The sequence below is a fragment of the Apiospora kogelbergensis genome (genome assembly GCF_038363985.1).
Source record: "Apiospora kogelbergensis strain CBS 113332 chromosome Unknown utg000006l_segment0_segment0, whole genome shotgun sequence".
Lineage (NCBI taxonomy): Eukaryota > Fungi > Ascomycota > Sordariomycetes > Amphisphaeriales > Apiosporaceae > Apiospora > Apiospora kogelbergensis.
The window spans coordinates 1,069,815-1,085,887 of NW_027117423.1; the positions used below are offsets into that span (position 1 = coordinate 1,069,815).

The window sequence follows — 16,073 nt, forward strand, 5'->3', positions numbered from 1 at the left end:
GTTGGATGTGACACAGACACAGATCAGACTGGATGGGCCAGTGTAACGTGAGCTTGGCGGATGACTGGTTCGGAATCAACGACGCTGCCGGAGGCTGGTTGGGCTGAGTGGGTAGGTTTGGTGGGAGCGACAGGAATGATAACGGCACGTACACTCTCTCGAGCAAAAAGGGATCGATCAAATGTTGACATCTCAAGTCCTTCCGGCGTCTCGTGATTGCATCTCACTTCCCCTCTTGGTTCGACTACCCTACCCAAATTGCGTGGCACATCTCCAAAATGATATACCAATGATCATCATGAGCGACGGCCCCTAGCCCGCTTAAAGGGATATTTTTACTTGCGGTCCCCCTCCTTCGCTCCGTTCCGCGCCTGTTACTCGCTAGCAGTAACAGTGCAACCCCTCCTGGTGGTGCATGGCCCCGACGACCCCCACCTTGGATCTCTGTTGATCTGACCGACATCATCCAACATCGTCGACTCGTCGAAGCCTCAAGTATTTACGTAAACTGGTCATAAACATCTTATTCTCCGAGCAATTCCCCTTGATTTTTTTAATGTCACTCAGCTGGAAGTAGTGCATACATGCCTACATTGCACGTGTAGGTATCTCATTCCGACGTGTTAGTCCTGCACTGCTTGGCAATGTGATGCGAGAGGCTGAAGACGTGTAACCCAATGGCTGCCCTAGCCATGATTCTAGAAGCTGGGTCAAGTGAACGGGGTCCCCGCTAACAATGCGAACTATCATGCTCTACAGATATGGGTGGTGTGTTGCATTGGTTGTTGACACAGCACGATGACACGGTAGTTATGTATCGAAGTGTAGAGAGACCAATAAATGACATGTGGAAACGAGACCATGTCCAGACTTGTGTTTTGATGCCGGCTAGGTATATGATACATAGAACAATACAAGCAATATTTCCGTGACAACAACAGCTGGCCTTGCTCGTGGTTTCTACACGTGCCGCGGACGTAGAGATGGTCTTTCTTAGATAAGCAATGGGAAGGATAAGATGATTGCTCTTTAGTGCCACATAGCATTGAAGAAGTCTTAATGCCACATGTGCGATCCATATTGATATAACCATCCCAAGGAGTATCTTGTGCATTGCTATATATCGAACATGTGCAATACCCAACATTAGGTTGGCCTGTAACACAGGGTCAGTAGGAATCTAGCCGATGCTTAAATGCAGCTGCAGCTTGGTGCCATTGAAGCTTGGTAGGCTATTAAGCTACTGTTGCTTGGCCACCCCTATTGATGGTGCGCCCTGAGGCCATCTTACACAAACAAGCAGGTAACATCGGTCGGTGACTGGCATTTCCGATTAGTTTGACGCCGACCTCCGATGCCCCCGAGCCTTGACTTATTATTACCTAGAACACATGACAAAACATAGATAAATACCAACCAGTACCTGAAAGGGCCATTAATTCCACGCGAGCCGACGCCGCTTGCCTGCTCGCTTTGCTCCAGCTATTGGCATTCCCACTGTTTTGTTGAGTCTTTCCACTCTTGCAGACCGCTAAGCCCCCCAAGGAGCCACTTGCCCTCATCGAGCAATACAACACACGCTCTCGGCTTTAGCCATCGGACCTGATGCCAGTCATGTAGCGCCTGGGTATGCTTGACGAACTGTGACATGGGACGAAGATTCTTCGACCAGGAGAGGGATTCATCATTCGCCAGTCCCATGGTGAGACGGAGAAGCCTCCATTCGCTGCACACAGGCCGTAGGAGTGGCCGGAAGAGTCCATGTGGTATGGGCTGTCATTGTCACTATACCTGTCGAATATGCACTGGGGGCCGGCGAGAAGAGTGCTAACAACAAGCTACAGTGGCTAGGCTCTTGGTTAGTATAGAAGCCAACTCTAATTTCCTTCGTGTGCCCCTCTATTCCATTGAGTTGGATCTCTCACAAGCATGAATGGGCACGGCACATCACACGAGACATGCAACGGCTGTTCTGCCACCTAGAGCTTCCGGCTCCCACAGCTAGCTACTGACCTGACAGCAAATATTGCTCTATGCTCGCGTGTGCACGCATTGCTTCTGATTCATTCATGCCTTAGTTATCGAGGACATTTGTGCCTAGCCTTGCTAAATTCCTTCCCTGACCTAGCCTGCCTGCTTTTTACCGAGCATAGTTGCTCTCTCTCTCTCTTTTGCTCTTGCTCTACGCAAAGATATGTCGCCCTATCCATTCCCCTCTTCTCTCTTCCGTCCTCACCCGTAGAGAAAAGTTGCTGGAGGGGCCTCGTTCAACCCTTCCCCTCTCAGACTTCCCAATTTAATTTTTCTTTATTCCATTTTCGGGTTTCGTATTGGTCGGTGGCACCTTTGCAAGGAGGCAACATTCTTGTGTTTTTAACCTACTGTAAGCAAATGAGCAGCCAGCTCGTCCCCTCCAGTCGCCAATTCTGCCCCGCAGTCGTCACAGACACTCGACGCAGCAACACAGAAAGCAGAAAAATTAAGGTGCTTGCCTTGCCAGCCGTTTGGGATCTGTTCCGAACGAGTCCAGCCCACTCATGTGCAGCGGTGCAGTGCATGGCATCAAGCGGTGCAGCTTCGGCCCAGTCAAAACCCTTCCCGAAAGGCCATATTTGACATGCTGCTTTGATACCTTCATACCTCCAGTTACATACATAACATCAGCCTGGCCTGGATCTGAATAAAGTACCTCGACTGCCTGCACCTTTACTGACACAGCCAACAAAGCAAGCAAACCAGCAGCACCTTCCTACTCCAGTCGGAGCAGGACAGCCTCCTTATTGCGTGCTCGACCCCCAAGTCTACCTAGCTACGGCTACGGCATACGGTCCAGGCCCTGCAGCTGCCTTGTCTGTCTGCCTGCCTGCTCTGCTGGGTGTGTGCTCTAACCAGCTACTGTCTGGTGCTTTTTGAGGGGCGTCCAACCCATCAACTCACCCCCAGTCAACACATCCTCCCTCAGCTTCAACGTAAGAGGAAACAACACACTGTCATAAACAACACCACCACCACCACCACCAACACAACCACCACAACATCCATTCACCGTCGGAAAATTGCATTTCCCCATCTGTCAGTGCTGGGCTGGCAATATTCAATATTGGACGCATCCAGCTGTTCCATGGTACTTGCAACCTACTTTTAATTGCAGTACCACAATTCACGCTCTCTATTTGCGCCACCCCTTGACACCACCCAGCTTAAGCCTAAGCCCAAGCAAGCTCTTTAGCATTCACTGAGCTTGTCTTGTCGAGCGAGCCTTCACTCACTACTACTCCATACGGCTTACTTACACTTACCTATTCACTTCACCCATCTCCCTCCCACAATCGCACCTCGCCGCGATCCATTGGACACCCTGCCCCGTCACCACCAAATCCAACAGTAGCCTTGTCCAGATTCCACCATATTAAACTGCCCTCTCAAACAAACTTTGATCATGAAGTCGCACAATTTTAGATAACGTATTTCCCCATTGCCAGCTACGTCCAGCCGGAGAAAGCTCTCGTCTTTGGACTTTTATATCTTCCACTTCCTTCACTGGACTCAACTGGATCTGATCTGAAATACGTTCACCACACCTGCATTCCAAAACACAACAGCACGCCCACACATTTTAGCAAGGTGCAACTGCAACTGCAAAAATGGCATCTAGTTCATCAACAACCACCGACACGAATGGCCGCTCCATGGAGTCCCGCACTGGCCGCAGCAAACAGCGTAAGTCACTGATGCTAATTTGACTCGCCAGTTTTGTCTTTGCTTTTCAGGGGGTAGGCAGGCTTGGCGTGGATCAGCTGACCATTTATTTGATAGGCTACAACTCCAGTGGTGAACGGCTAGTAGCTGGCGTCGTACCCCTGACCGAGGATAAGAAGTACGTATTGCTTATCCAGTCAACGCGACGCAAAGGCTGGGTGCTTCCCAAGGGAGGATGGGAGTCCGATGAGGAATGCACCGAGGCCGCCTCCCGCGAGGCCTGGGAAGAAGCTGGCATCTCCATCCAGATCAACTATGACCTTGGAGATATCGCCGAGACCAGACCTCCCAAGAAGACCCACAAGGAATCTTCCAAGTCGGTCTATCGCTTCTATGAGGCTACAGTCCTCAAGGAAGAGGAAGACTGGCCAGAGCGTCACAAGCGGGAGAGGTGTTGGATGTCCTTTCCACAAGCCAAAGACGCTCTCGCCACACGCCCGGAGCTTTTAGAGGCACTCACTCGGTCCACCATGCAACGTTGACCGCATCCTAGATGTCTCTACTTCTAGATTCCCCCCTCCCCTCCTACTAGACCGCGGTCTTCCTTGCCTGTTCGCACTGCTCTTTCACGGCATGCGACTGGCAGGATTGCATAGAACTGGATCCTGGAGTTTTTCGGTCTCGGTTTGATTTATGGGCTTTGACACTTCTAGTTGGTTTCGGTATCTCAGCATGGCATTTGAGCGTTCTTGACTTTGGCATTTCCCTAAGAATCAGACATGGATTCCGCATTAGATGGGACCCCAAGATTATCCTCCACGAAATTTCGGATATAGCAAAACGACTCTGATTTGGCTATACATGAAAAGGAGGGGGAAACATGCATCCTGAGGCGTTGGTGGCTAGCCATGATAGAGGGGTCACACACAATACGAAACGGCGCTGATTGGTACACATAAACAAAGATTTCGACTTTGGGGATCATGGGCTGGCGTAGATGGATAAATGCATTTGCATTATCGTGGTTCATCCCCTGGAATGGTAGAAAGTACACCTGTGGCGCTGGTTTGACAGGTTTGGCGATGCATATACACATAGACGAAGCTGATACCTCATACGAGTACTGATGCTACTGGTACGCACACTGTGATTTGCTGATTTAGCTCATCAACGAGAGTTCTGTCGCCTTCCGGACTGCATTCTTTTGAACCCAACGAGTAGAGTCAAACTGCCGACACGACGTCTTGATTCGCGGATCGCTCAAAGCGAGGAAGTCAAGTGCTCGCCAAATCTTTATCCGTCTTTGCGGGAAGAAAACAGTTATTCAGGGGTTTGGGGAACGACCAGTGGCACCAAAATCTTCGGCCTCGGAATCCAGCGTTACTGACCGGGGGAGAAGCCTTGCAGGCGATGTTTACAAATATCGGGAAAAGGGTTATAAGAAAATCATGCTCAGATGTGTATCGTCGCAAAAGCTGGGATTGGCTTGAATGCTCAACTACCCAAGCAAGAAAGCCGTCATGCTGTGTGTGGTGTGTAAGTCTGCCCCTCCTTACATTGCCAAAGACCGAGAGTGGCAGAAAGAGAAAGGAGACCAACTGGATTTGACGAAGTTATCTCCCTCTCATCTGTCATTCGCAGTTCTCTTGGTGGGTGGATGTAATATGCTTGCTTGTCTGGCCTGCCTAGAAATCACGTCACGTAATTCTCTTTTACTAGGCAACAGATGGACAGGGACAAATTGACATTGACGATACTTTTATTATTTAATAGGCTGTATATTCAACATTCGAATCTGTACATATCAAGCTTACTGAGAAAAACCATTACGTACAAGACCTTCCTCCCCTCGAACACTCCTTTTCAAAGAAATGGGCGGTTCGCTCATCCCTTGCGTTTTCGACACATTACTGGTGATAAAAAATCCTCTGATATTTCACGGATAGAAAATAGTGGTATATATGTACCTCCCCACCTTCCTTCCGTCTACTGACTTGCATAAAGCGCTAACCCCGGCCCTCTTGAGAGAAAGAAACAAATTACATATTTTAAAACGGCGATCACCTCGGGGCCGCACCGAAAAATTCAGCGCTAGTCCGAACTGCTGGGTCCTGTTTCGGCTTGGGCGGCCGGCTCAACGCCGTGGATGGCGGCCCCTGCTTCCGGACCGTGGGAAAGGTTGCGAAACTGGGCCTCGTCCGGGCGACGGCGGGTGCGGGATCAATGATTGGAGGGGGCAGAAGCGTTGGGATCATGGGTTCGCGGTCGAGGACCTCGCTGCTCTTGCGCAGGTTGGGGATGGCCGGGGCCCCGGGTCGCTCGGGCGAACCGCCGGGCCGCATCGACGGTCCCATGCCCTGGCTCGACATCATGCTCATCATGCTGACGCCGCCCTTGGGCGGCCTGACGGCTTCGTTGTCGCTGCTGTTGGCGACGACAACAGGGGCGGCAGGGTTGGTGATCGCCACGCTCGGTACCCTGGGGAGCGTTGGCTCCGCGTCCGACTCCATGTCGCTGCTGTCGCGGAACCTGAAGCGCGCGGCCGCCGAGATGATGCTCGCACGCGCGCTCCGTCTCGTGGAGGGTGGGCGCCAGCCGGCCCCGTTCCTGTCACTGGCCCCCCGGCCGAACTCGGGTGTTTTCGGGGTTACCATGGAATAGCGGGCGCTGTCCCGTGACGGCGGCGGTTGTATGGCTACTGGTAGTGGTGGCGCTGGCTGCTGCTGTTGCTGCTGCTGCTGCTGCTGTTGCGATTGTCGGGGTATTGGGGGAAGGGGTGATTTCGGCGCAGGCGAGGACGGTTCAGGCCATTGTTGGGATTGGCGAGGAGGTGCTGGTTTGCGTTGCACTTGTACCGGGGCTGGTGTAGGTGTCGGTGTCTGTGCCGAAGCCGGGGCTGGGGCTGGGGCTGGGGCCGGGGCTGGGGCCGAAGTTTCGTCTTCGGGCTTTGGTTGCTGTTGTTCTTCCTTCTTCCGGCTGTTTACCCGTATTATCCGGACTGTCTCGGCACGACCGATGTTAGGTGGCTTCTGCAGCCGGAAGCTCTCGGACGATACCCCGTACACATCCGTGTTGTTTTTGACCGTCGTCTTACGGATCTTTCCGTCGCCATAGTCGCTTGTCGCCAGTCCAACGCTACCAAAGGCTTCCTTCTTGGCAGTGAAGGGGCTGAACCCCGGAAGCTTCAATTTATCCATGGGATAGGTACCTCCCGTCTTCGGGTCGAAACGCGCGCCGCTCGGGGGTATAGCGCTTGGGGGAGCGCCCTGGACTGCGATAGGCTTGCCATCATCGTACGGGATTGTCTTCTCATCTGTCACTTCCATGCCGCCTTGGGCCGCCTCTCGATTTCTGCGCCCCCTTCGCCGACATCGTAAAACGAAAAACGCGATAATGGCCGTTACTATCACCGACCCAACCACAGAGACTGATACAATGATCGCCAAATTCTGAGCCGAGATAGAATTGCTCTGGACTTGTGCCACCAAGTTGTTTGCATCGCCCTGCCTGCGATTAGCTTACACAGTCTTCCGCGACGGTAGACTTTACTCACCCTGATACCACTAGCATCTGCTCTAGCCTGTTGGATTTGGCTTGCTGCAATGTTCATGGCACTGGCAGCGCTTCTGCTAGCAGATGCACTCGCAACACTGATGTCGCTACTGGCGCTCGACTGGACGCTCGCTAGATTGGCAGAGACCTGACTGCTGAAGGAAGAGCTCATCGAGGAGGAGGCTTGGGCGATTCTGTCGTTTGCCTGTTGGCTCGCCTGGGCGACCGCGCTGGATGCCGACGACTGTGTCCGAGATAAGGCCTGGTTCGCTTGGTCGGCATTCTGGTTTGCTGAGCGGACGGCTTGGTCCGCGGATTGTTTGACAGACTGTGCCGACTGTGATGCTGAAGAGGCAGTCTGCGAGACTTGCGATATTGACTGCGACAGCCTTTGGATCTCCCCCGACAACGCGTTGATTTGCCCTTGGTCTTGTCTCTTTTGGGGTGCCGGCGTCGGTTTCGGCATCTCTAGACATCGAACGTCCCGTGCTGGTAGTACTGTGGGACTTGGTAGAGTCTCGAGTATGACTCTCTTCGGGGCACTCTCCCTCTCCACGATGATGTACTGAACCCGCTCCCATATTATCGTCTCTATCGCCTCTGGTGCCTGCATAGAATTGTCGAGCTCTGTCGTTCCATTATGTCCATCTTTGGCCCATGCCGCCTGTATCGTGGCCAGCCCGATCAACAGGTTGCAGAATAAGAGCCGGCTCTTTAGCATTGTTCATAATCCATAACTCGTTGGGGCGCCCGTCCCTTTGCTTTCTCTTTTTTTGTCGCCTGGACGATATGTCATAAGAAATGAGTGAGATAGACTTTAGGAGGAAGAGAGAAAGGACTGGAAGAAGCCGATATCCTGGGTAACCTCGCAGGGCCCTTGCTCCCACCATGAGCAATGTCCAGGTCCGCTGGCAGCCCCATACCGAAAGTCCAGACTATGCTGGTCTATCACAATCATGCATTGTCCCTGTCGCCGGTAGGTCGCGTTATCGATCGCCATGTTCGGCCAACGTCAAGTAGCTTTCCGTAATGCGAGGGGCCCTGTTGACTGGGAGGGTTGAGGCTCGCTCGGCCGCAGAATCTACCACCTTCACCAGGGGCAGAACCAGGGGCATGGGACGTCCGATCTTGCTATTTGGTATGGTTGCCCCACGCTGGTTCTAACGGGGCTGTATGATCTGCAACAGGAAACAGCAAAGGTAAATGCGCCAAGAATGTCACACCAATTGACATTGACAGCAACGGTTTAGGCCGGGATGACTTGCATTGAAAGTCAGCCGCTCTTACACGCAATTGGCACGACGACTCACCATAGAAACATAGGGATATCTCGTTATAGCAGCTCGGTCCAATGGTTCTTCAAACCTATAAAATCTCCCTGTAGCAATAGCTGCCACTACACCACTTCACTTACCGATAGGCCTGATCGGCAAGGGCCAATTGAATAGACTCATTACCCGGATCTCCAGATTACCGAGACCAATAGGGCTCTTACCTCCATGCCAGAAGCACCGAGAACAGTAATTTCTTGAGCTATCCGGCGAACTGCTTGGGTCTCCTACAGATAGCCATTTCGATTCATTGTTTTCTCCCTGATAGTTAAAAAAGGACGTTTGGTGGACAAGTCATCTGATGCGAGGTGTCGCCACCCCACGTATTGGCGAAGAACGAGGCGCATGATCTCGAACGGTCTGAACTTCAGACGACAGGAACAACTTAAGCCCCAACGAGTGACTATTCTTGATCACATCGACGGCTGTAGCGAAGCGAGGAGACCAAGAAATACAGGTGCGTAGTGGGGTGCTGACAGGGACCGATGGATGTCTGAAACCGCTCCTTGGGTCCAGGTTCGCCTCGGATTTCACAATGCCGGCCAGTCGACAGGATATCGATTCTCTTGTTTAAACCACAATCGCCGTTGCCGAGGCCGTTACAGAAATAAGCTCAACTAGTTTGATTATCAGCTTTCCAGCCTGTGACAACAAATCCACAGCCCGATCCCTGAACTGCTGTTATTCGGCAGGCAACTTTTCATAATTCGTAAAACATATCATCCCAGTAGAAAGAACGTCAACAGGACAGTCGAATAACCGAACAAATAACAGCAGAAGAGACGCATAAAAACCAACAATCCAGGATTGGACTGTGAAACCAGGGCTAGGAGATCTGGCCTAGCGTGTGCGAATACCTTCGACAGAAGGGGGAAGAAGGAGATGAACAGAACGCAAAATAAGTTTCTGCGCATTGAGGATGTGCCCCTGCAGCAGCTAGGCGAGTTTATGTTGGAGAGCAATGAGTAATGAGCAATGAGTCCTTCATCCGTGATATGTAGCTCCCGCTCTACTCGTAGTCAGCGCTCTTTCCCTTCAAAGCTTAAAGGCCTGGCACCAGGCTTGTCCCACCCCCACTTTGCGCACGGGCCCTGTACCGCATGTTGCCGCCGCTTCAAGTTTCTTCCGACTGGAACCTCATCGCATCGCCGCATCTTCCAAATCTAACCTTGGCCAGTTGATGACGTCCTCTGAGAGGTTGCGTAAACAGTGACCACGGGAAAAATCACATCGCCTCCAACAGACGCGCGACGCAGATGTCCTAGCTGCATCCTGCATTCTGCCAACCCTCAAGTACCAGTCCTCCTCTCTCCATGGACTGCATCGAGAAAGCCGAAATAACCACAACGACTACCAACCAGATGATATGATGATGGAGAACTTGAGCATACACGACCCGCCGCCCCAACAGGGCGCGCCGATGTCGCAAGCGCTGGGACGCGGTGCACCGCCGCCTCAGCAACCTCAGCAGCTGCCTCCTCAGATGTTCACGACCGCAGCCCAGCTGCTCGATCTTACGGATAGTACGGCGACACCACCGAGCGCACTGCTCTCTTATCTATGCTTGAGCTAACCGCCCCATGTAGAAAAGCTTTTAATTTGCCTGCGCGACGGTAGGAAGCTGACAGGCATCCTGCGAAGCTGGGATCAATTTGGTACGTCTGGCTTCTGCTGCCGAGGCAGCATTCGTGTTTTCTGCCGACAAGAGTTCGGGAAACATGGATAGCAGAGAAACATTGGCTGGTTTTCTAATGCACGGGTGATGATGCAGCAAATATTGTTCTACAATCCACGATTGAGCGCATATATGCGCCTCTGCCCGACGCCACCGAGGCTTCCCCCGTAAAGGGCTACTACGCCGATAAACCCCACGGGATTTTTCTCGTGAGAGGCGAGAACGTCCTATTGCTTGGGGAGATCGACTTGGACAAGGACGACGACGCGCCCGCGGGATACGAGATGGCCGATTTCAAGGCGGTCGAACGCATGGCGAAGGAGAAGAAGGTGACGGACAAGTCACGGGAGAAGAACAAACTCAAGAAGCTTTCTACCTTGGGCTTCGAAGGCGAAAATCTGGGTGAGATCTTATTGTAGACATGTGGCAAGGCCCCATTTGCTACCATAACAAATCTAGCCGCGCTGCAGTAGTGGGAGGAACATACCCAGGAAGGGGTTTTCGGGGCTTCTACAGGCAGAATATTGTGAAATGCCTCCCGACACCCTCAATTCCGACGAATTTTACTGGGCCGGTGTGACTGGCTTTAGCACGGACAGATCCGAGTACATAACTCATCAACCAAAACGCGTGGACATGTATTGTGCCTGACCACATGCACCACTCACTCACCACCAGACGATGTATTCCGTGGCAAGCAAGCGTGTTGTGAGGGCGAACAGTCCCACCGATTGAATGTATATGGCTCTCCTTGAGCTGCACCGCTAGTCCATTTGCTGATGCATCTGAGGCCATTGCTGTAGAAAACGTGGTATTGCGGAAATGGCTGAATCGTCAACCCAGCCAGCGAATAAAGCTATGTATGTTAAATCCTACGCTGCGGTCGTGATTACGTTAGGCTTCTTTGCGGCTAAGTTCCGCGAGAGGCTATTCTGGATCCTTGTCCATCAGGCCTGGAAGGGTGGAAATTTGGGTACCATACCGTCGGGTCCAAGAACGTTGAAATGGAGGGTTGACAGCACAGCATGCCGCAAAGTGGACTGACCAGGTAGAAAAGCACGTCTGTCGCTGGTTCCGAACGCATATATCACTCAGAGGTGACCAAACTGGAAATGGCTACATATAAACCTATCCAGACAATTTGAAGATCAACGTATTACCTTCTGGACATTGGCCCCCTGACGCTGAAGAGGATGGAGATGGCCCGCCAGTGGGGTAGAAAAGGGTTGATTGGCCTCCACGATCCACGTGCTTGCAGACTCCTCTGGGCTGCCATCGGTGCTAATCAGTTCAAGTCGATGATCATCCCCCTACATACAGCAGATACAGGCATCGATACGTATGCATGTACATACAGGTAATTATACAACCGCAAGCCACCTGCCTCCATGCTGTGTGATGAGAGAGTGCCGTGATGAACAGCCGCAGGACAAGCGCCCGGGGTCGAGTTCCCGGGGCCGGACGTCTGTCTGCTGCTGGGGTCTGTATGGACGGAGGTGGCGTATTAGGCGAGGTGCGATTGATGCAAACCCGTGCTCACCGGTCAGTCATTCCTTCTTCTGTTGCTTGGGGACAAGAGAAGCTATGAATTGAGTTCTCAGCCGAAGGCCTGTTCATACAGAGCCTGAGAGCATAGCAGCATAGAGCTCCCCCCGGGTGGCGCCCTTGCTTATGCGCTTGGCTTGGTTTGGCCTGGACTGGAATGCGAATCAAGATCAAGCTTGGAGGGGAGGGGTCGTTGGCACTAAAACCAGAGCCGGAAGATTGGGAAAGTGCGCCCGCCACCCTAGACCGAGACTGAGACTGACGGACTGCATTGTAATGCGAAAGACTGTCCCAAGTAATTTGATAATTTGATGCATGTGGTGATTGACAACCTCCCCATAGGCCACTCCAGGTAATGCAATTCGTTGCGTGCTACCACAGCCGATCAATTGCTGCCTATCAATCCATTGACCACCTGCTGTCCTTCCAATACATCCACCGACGAGTCTCCCTCTGCCGTGGTCAGGACTGACGCGCTGGCCAAGAGCTGCAACGAGCTTGACCAACAACCATCCCACCTCGACATCGCGAGACGCCACAGCCACAGCTCCTGACTTCCTTCAAAAGTGGCCATGCAGCGAGAGTGAAAGAAGCCCAACGAACCCGATCGCGAACTATACACACGCAACCTCGGCCACAACCTTCCCCATTGCGTCGGCTTTGTCAATTGCCACCCACCACACTCGGCCCGCTCTTCCTGTCACATCCGGATACGGGAAGCTGCACGTTGGGAGGAGAGGGGGAGGCAGGCAAGCAAGTTGCAGGTCGTGTTCTTTGTCGCAGTCTGCGAAAAACCGTCTACACTCAGCTTACCCAGCTTGCCTGCGCTCGCCTCTTTCTTGGGGACTGACCACAAGGGTCTCAACATCGTTGCCGAAGCCTGTCCACGAATCCGCCCGAACGAGCACGACCGCACATCCGATCAAGCATATGCAACAATCTATTCATCCCTAGCCACCCGCCCATCTCGTTACCAGCCTACGTCGTGTGTGACCCGCGGTAGGGGGTGATTGCCTACGTACTCCGGATACCCTGCGTCTGGGCAGTTTCTCTGCGAGTTATATCGTGAAGAAGGGGCACAGTCGCCTGGATCGACCATAGAAACCCGGACGCTCCGCCTCGAAATGCTACTTCGCCCGCGCTCTACCCGTCACCTAGAAGGATAAAAGTTCTCAGTTGCGCATACATGAGTTGGGTGACTAGCCGTGCTTGTTACCCTGGTAAGCTGCTATCAATACTTAGCAGGAACCGCATCTTGAGGGTTGCCAAACTAGCTCGAGGCCCCTTATCCTCCCGCAACCGCAGCTATGGAGTCCATCAACATCGCATGCATAGGAGCCAATGGGGTGGGCAAGTCTCACTTCATCCAACGGGCTATAGGGCTAACGAAAGCTCCTGGGCCCCAACCGACTGCAGCGCGAGTCTTTATAGACAACGTGCCCTACGCAGTGACCTTGTTCGAGCTTGATCTCGAGTATTTTGATGTGAACCCGGAACGGCAGATACAATGGCCCAGGCAGATAGGCGGTACCATGATGCCCCCAATCGACGGTGTCCTGCTCTTATACGATGTGATGAACAAGGAAAGCATCATGGAGTTACCACAGACTTTGAGTAAGTCGACGGCCCATCTAAAGTCTTTCGGGGTGCGATTGCTGGTTCGTAGACTGACTATGAGCAGCTGCCCTAGTCAATTCATCTTTACCTACGGTCCTTGTCGCGACGAAATGTGACAACCCCGAAAACGTGAGGCAGGTCAACACAGAAGCGCTCGCTTCCGCTTGCCAGTCGTGTGTCTCAGACTTCAAGACCTCGGCCAGCAAACCTGAGAATTCCAGGAATGCCTTATTCAGGTTGGTTAGGGTTCTTGTAGCGAACCGCCAAGGTATGTAGGATAATTTCGGACCCTTGATTGATACCGCGCCGTCTAGACAGGCCCATGGGATCATTCATGACGTACATGACGTACCCAAGCAAGGGAGACGTTTATTGGACGTTTACTGACTTCAAAAAAGCTGAGGCTTCTGGCACAAGACGACGAGCAGCCTCCGTGGCTCACCTGGATACCCCACATGACTCGACAGGAACTCGACCTTTGAGTCAACATAGTAAGCATAGCCGTGCTAGTTCAGACATGTCACTTGTGCGAGGTTTGCCACCACAGTCAGGTAAGGATGTTAGATACGCATGGCGATCGCCCCATGTTGGCTGTGCAGAAAGCTTACCTTACTATTATGATGCAGCCGGCGACGAAAACCAGACTGTCTCCAGCATGTTGCGAACCCCGGGCATCCGCCTGGACCGCCATAATACGCCGTCGTTCCTGGATATTGAGGAATCCGATGGAGAATCATTTGGCTACAACGACGACATACCTATACTACAGCGCAATGACGAAATGACCTTCGACCGCCCGGCAAAAAGACAGGGGTCACTTTTGAGGAGCTGATTGATCGACTACTCGCTCCCAAGATGTCGCGGGCCGACAGCAATTTCGCTGATGTGTTCTTGTGTTTGTATCGCAAGTTCGCTGCACCTGGCGAGCTCTTCTCGGCCATTTTGACGCGGCTGGAGCAGGTAAAGGACGACAAATCCGTACATTACCTCACAAAGACATCGGCACAGCTACGCATCATCGAGACGGTGGCCAAGTGGGTAGCGTCGTACCCGGGAGACTTCGCCAGGCCAACAACCCGGAGGACGCTGGAGGATTTCATACGTCGACTGTCATGCGAACCTATATTCGCGGCGGCCGCGCAGCAAATGCGCCGCAACCTCGAGTTCAGCGTGTTCGAGGACGACGACACGGGTTGGGCTAAGGCGGATGTCATAGAGGAGGACTCGGCTTCCGGCGCGTCAAGTCTGGGCAGGCCCGAAGCCCCGAGAGGACCAGAGCTGAACGAAAGCATAAGCTCTCTGAGTGTGGAAGACCACAACCCTGGTCGGCGGCCATCAGCTACATCTTCCCTCAATACCAATACCGATATTGGCCCGACAAAAGTGCACCAGTTCCAGTTTCACTCGTATGAAGACTACGAGCGAGAAGCTGCGACGATGGTTCCGTCATACACGATGCCTCTGACCAAGTTCCGCTATCACATATTTATGGACACGTCGGACGATGACATTGCCGACGAGATTACGAGGATTGACTGGGTTATGTTCTCATCTATCCGGATTCGTGATCTTGTCAGACACGTCAGCTTGAACGCACAACAGAGAGAAAAGAGCCGAGGCATGAAGAACGTGAACCGAATGGTCAGCCACTTCAACCACATTGCCAAATGGGTAGCCAACATGATCTTGATGCGAGATAAAGCCAAGCACCGAGCGCAGATGCTTGAGAAGTTCATGAGCATTGCACTCAAGCTGCGACAGCTTAACAACTACAATGGCCTTGCGGCTGTGCTTGCCGGCATTAACGGCACGGCCATCCATCGCCTTGCCCAAACCAAGGCTCTCGTCCCCGCCGAGGTACAGAAGCGATTCGCGCGGCTTGTGCTGCTGATGGGGACGCAAAAAAGCCACTTTGCCTACCGACTGGCCTGGGAGAACTCGCCCTTGCCACGCATCCCTTTCATGCCCTTGCATCGAAGGGATTTGGTGTCGGCTGAGGAGGGCAGCATGACGTTCGTTGGCCCGGAAGGCGATCGCATCAACTGGAAGAAGTTTGAGGTACTCGGCGAGGTTTGCTTGCCCATCATGAAGAGCCAGGGCACGCCATACCCGAACCTGACCAAGCATGACGTCGCGAGGGAGCTAATCCTAGATTGTTTGATGCCGACTGACGATGAGGTACGTGATGCATTTTTACCATATCTCTTAGGGTTGCTCGGAAGAAGTGCTTGCTGACATTTGTTGCTGGATTTAGGATATTTACCAGCGAAGTGTCACGGTGGAGAGCCAGGGCGCTGGAGGGTATGATGCCTCGAAGAAGAAGTTCCCCTGGTTTGCCAAGCAATAAGCAACTTACGTGACAATGCTCGTCGTTATCTGCTTGCTTGGGCTTTGCTGTTTGGTTGGCTACTTGAGATGTGCGCACAAGGGCGTGCTCTTTATCTTTGCCCTCTTCAGTTGCCGAGTAATTATTTGAAGTTGGTTTCAAAGTGTTTAGCGGGCTTCTTTCGACACGACGATGACGGTTCATTATCGGTTCTATTTTATTGGTATTTTTCCGAGATCTTGGGATAAAGGAAACTAACACCCCCTTGATTTTGATGGCTATACAAGGGGGGAAGGAAGAGAGGAAAGTGACAGAGGACGGACGGCAA

General features: G+C 52.6%; 4 protein-coding genes across 4 annotated transcripts; 3 read left to right on the top strand and 1 right to left on the bottom strand.

Annotated features, from left to right (window-relative positions):
• Window positions 1-3,644: 3,644 nt before the first annotated feature.
• PG998_009170 (NUDIX hydrolase domain-like protein) lies at window positions 3,645-4,241 on the top strand (the record flags this gene model as incomplete). Its single annotated transcript, XM_066875986.1, has 2 exons — window positions 3,645-3,720; window positions 3,817-4,241. 2 exons carry the CDS (start codon window positions 3,645-3,647, stop codon window positions 4,239-4,241), a joined length of 501 nt encoding a protein of 166 aa, XP_066728142.1.
• Window positions 4,242-5,759: 1,518 nt separating this feature from the next.
• PG998_009171 (uncharacterized protein) lies at window positions 5,760-7,972 on the bottom strand (the record flags this gene model as incomplete). The annotated part of the gene is made up of 2 exons (XM_066875987.1): window positions 5,760-7,202; window positions 7,253-7,972. 2 exons carry the CDS (start codon window positions 7,970-7,972, stop codon window positions 5,760-5,762), a joined length of 2,163 nt encoding a protein of 720 aa, XP_066728143.1.
• A 1,982-nt stretch (window positions 7,973-9,954) lies between these two features.
• PG998_009172 (uncharacterized protein) lies at window positions 9,955-10,676 on the top strand (the record flags this gene model as incomplete). Its single annotated transcript, XM_066875988.1, has 3 exons — window positions 9,955-10,105; window positions 10,169-10,237; window positions 10,354-10,676. The coding sequence occupies 3 exons, from the start codon at window positions 9,955-9,957 to the stop codon at window positions 10,674-10,676; spliced, it is 543 nt and encodes a 180-aa protein (XP_066728144.1).
• Window positions 10,677-13,109: 2,433 nt separating this feature from the next.
• Window positions 13,110-15,766, top strand: PG998_009173 (ras guanine nucleotide exchange factor domain-containing protein; the record flags this gene model as incomplete). Its single annotated transcript, XM_066875989.1, has 6 exons — window positions 13,110-13,416; window positions 13,484-13,687; window positions 13,734-13,970; window positions 14,046-14,232; window positions 14,292-15,597; window positions 15,674-15,766. The coding sequence occupies 6 exons, from the start codon at window positions 13,110-13,112 to the stop codon at window positions 15,764-15,766; spliced, it is 2,334 nt and encodes a 777-aa protein (XP_066728145.1).
• Between the last annotated feature and the right edge of the window lie 307 nt (window positions 15,767-16,073).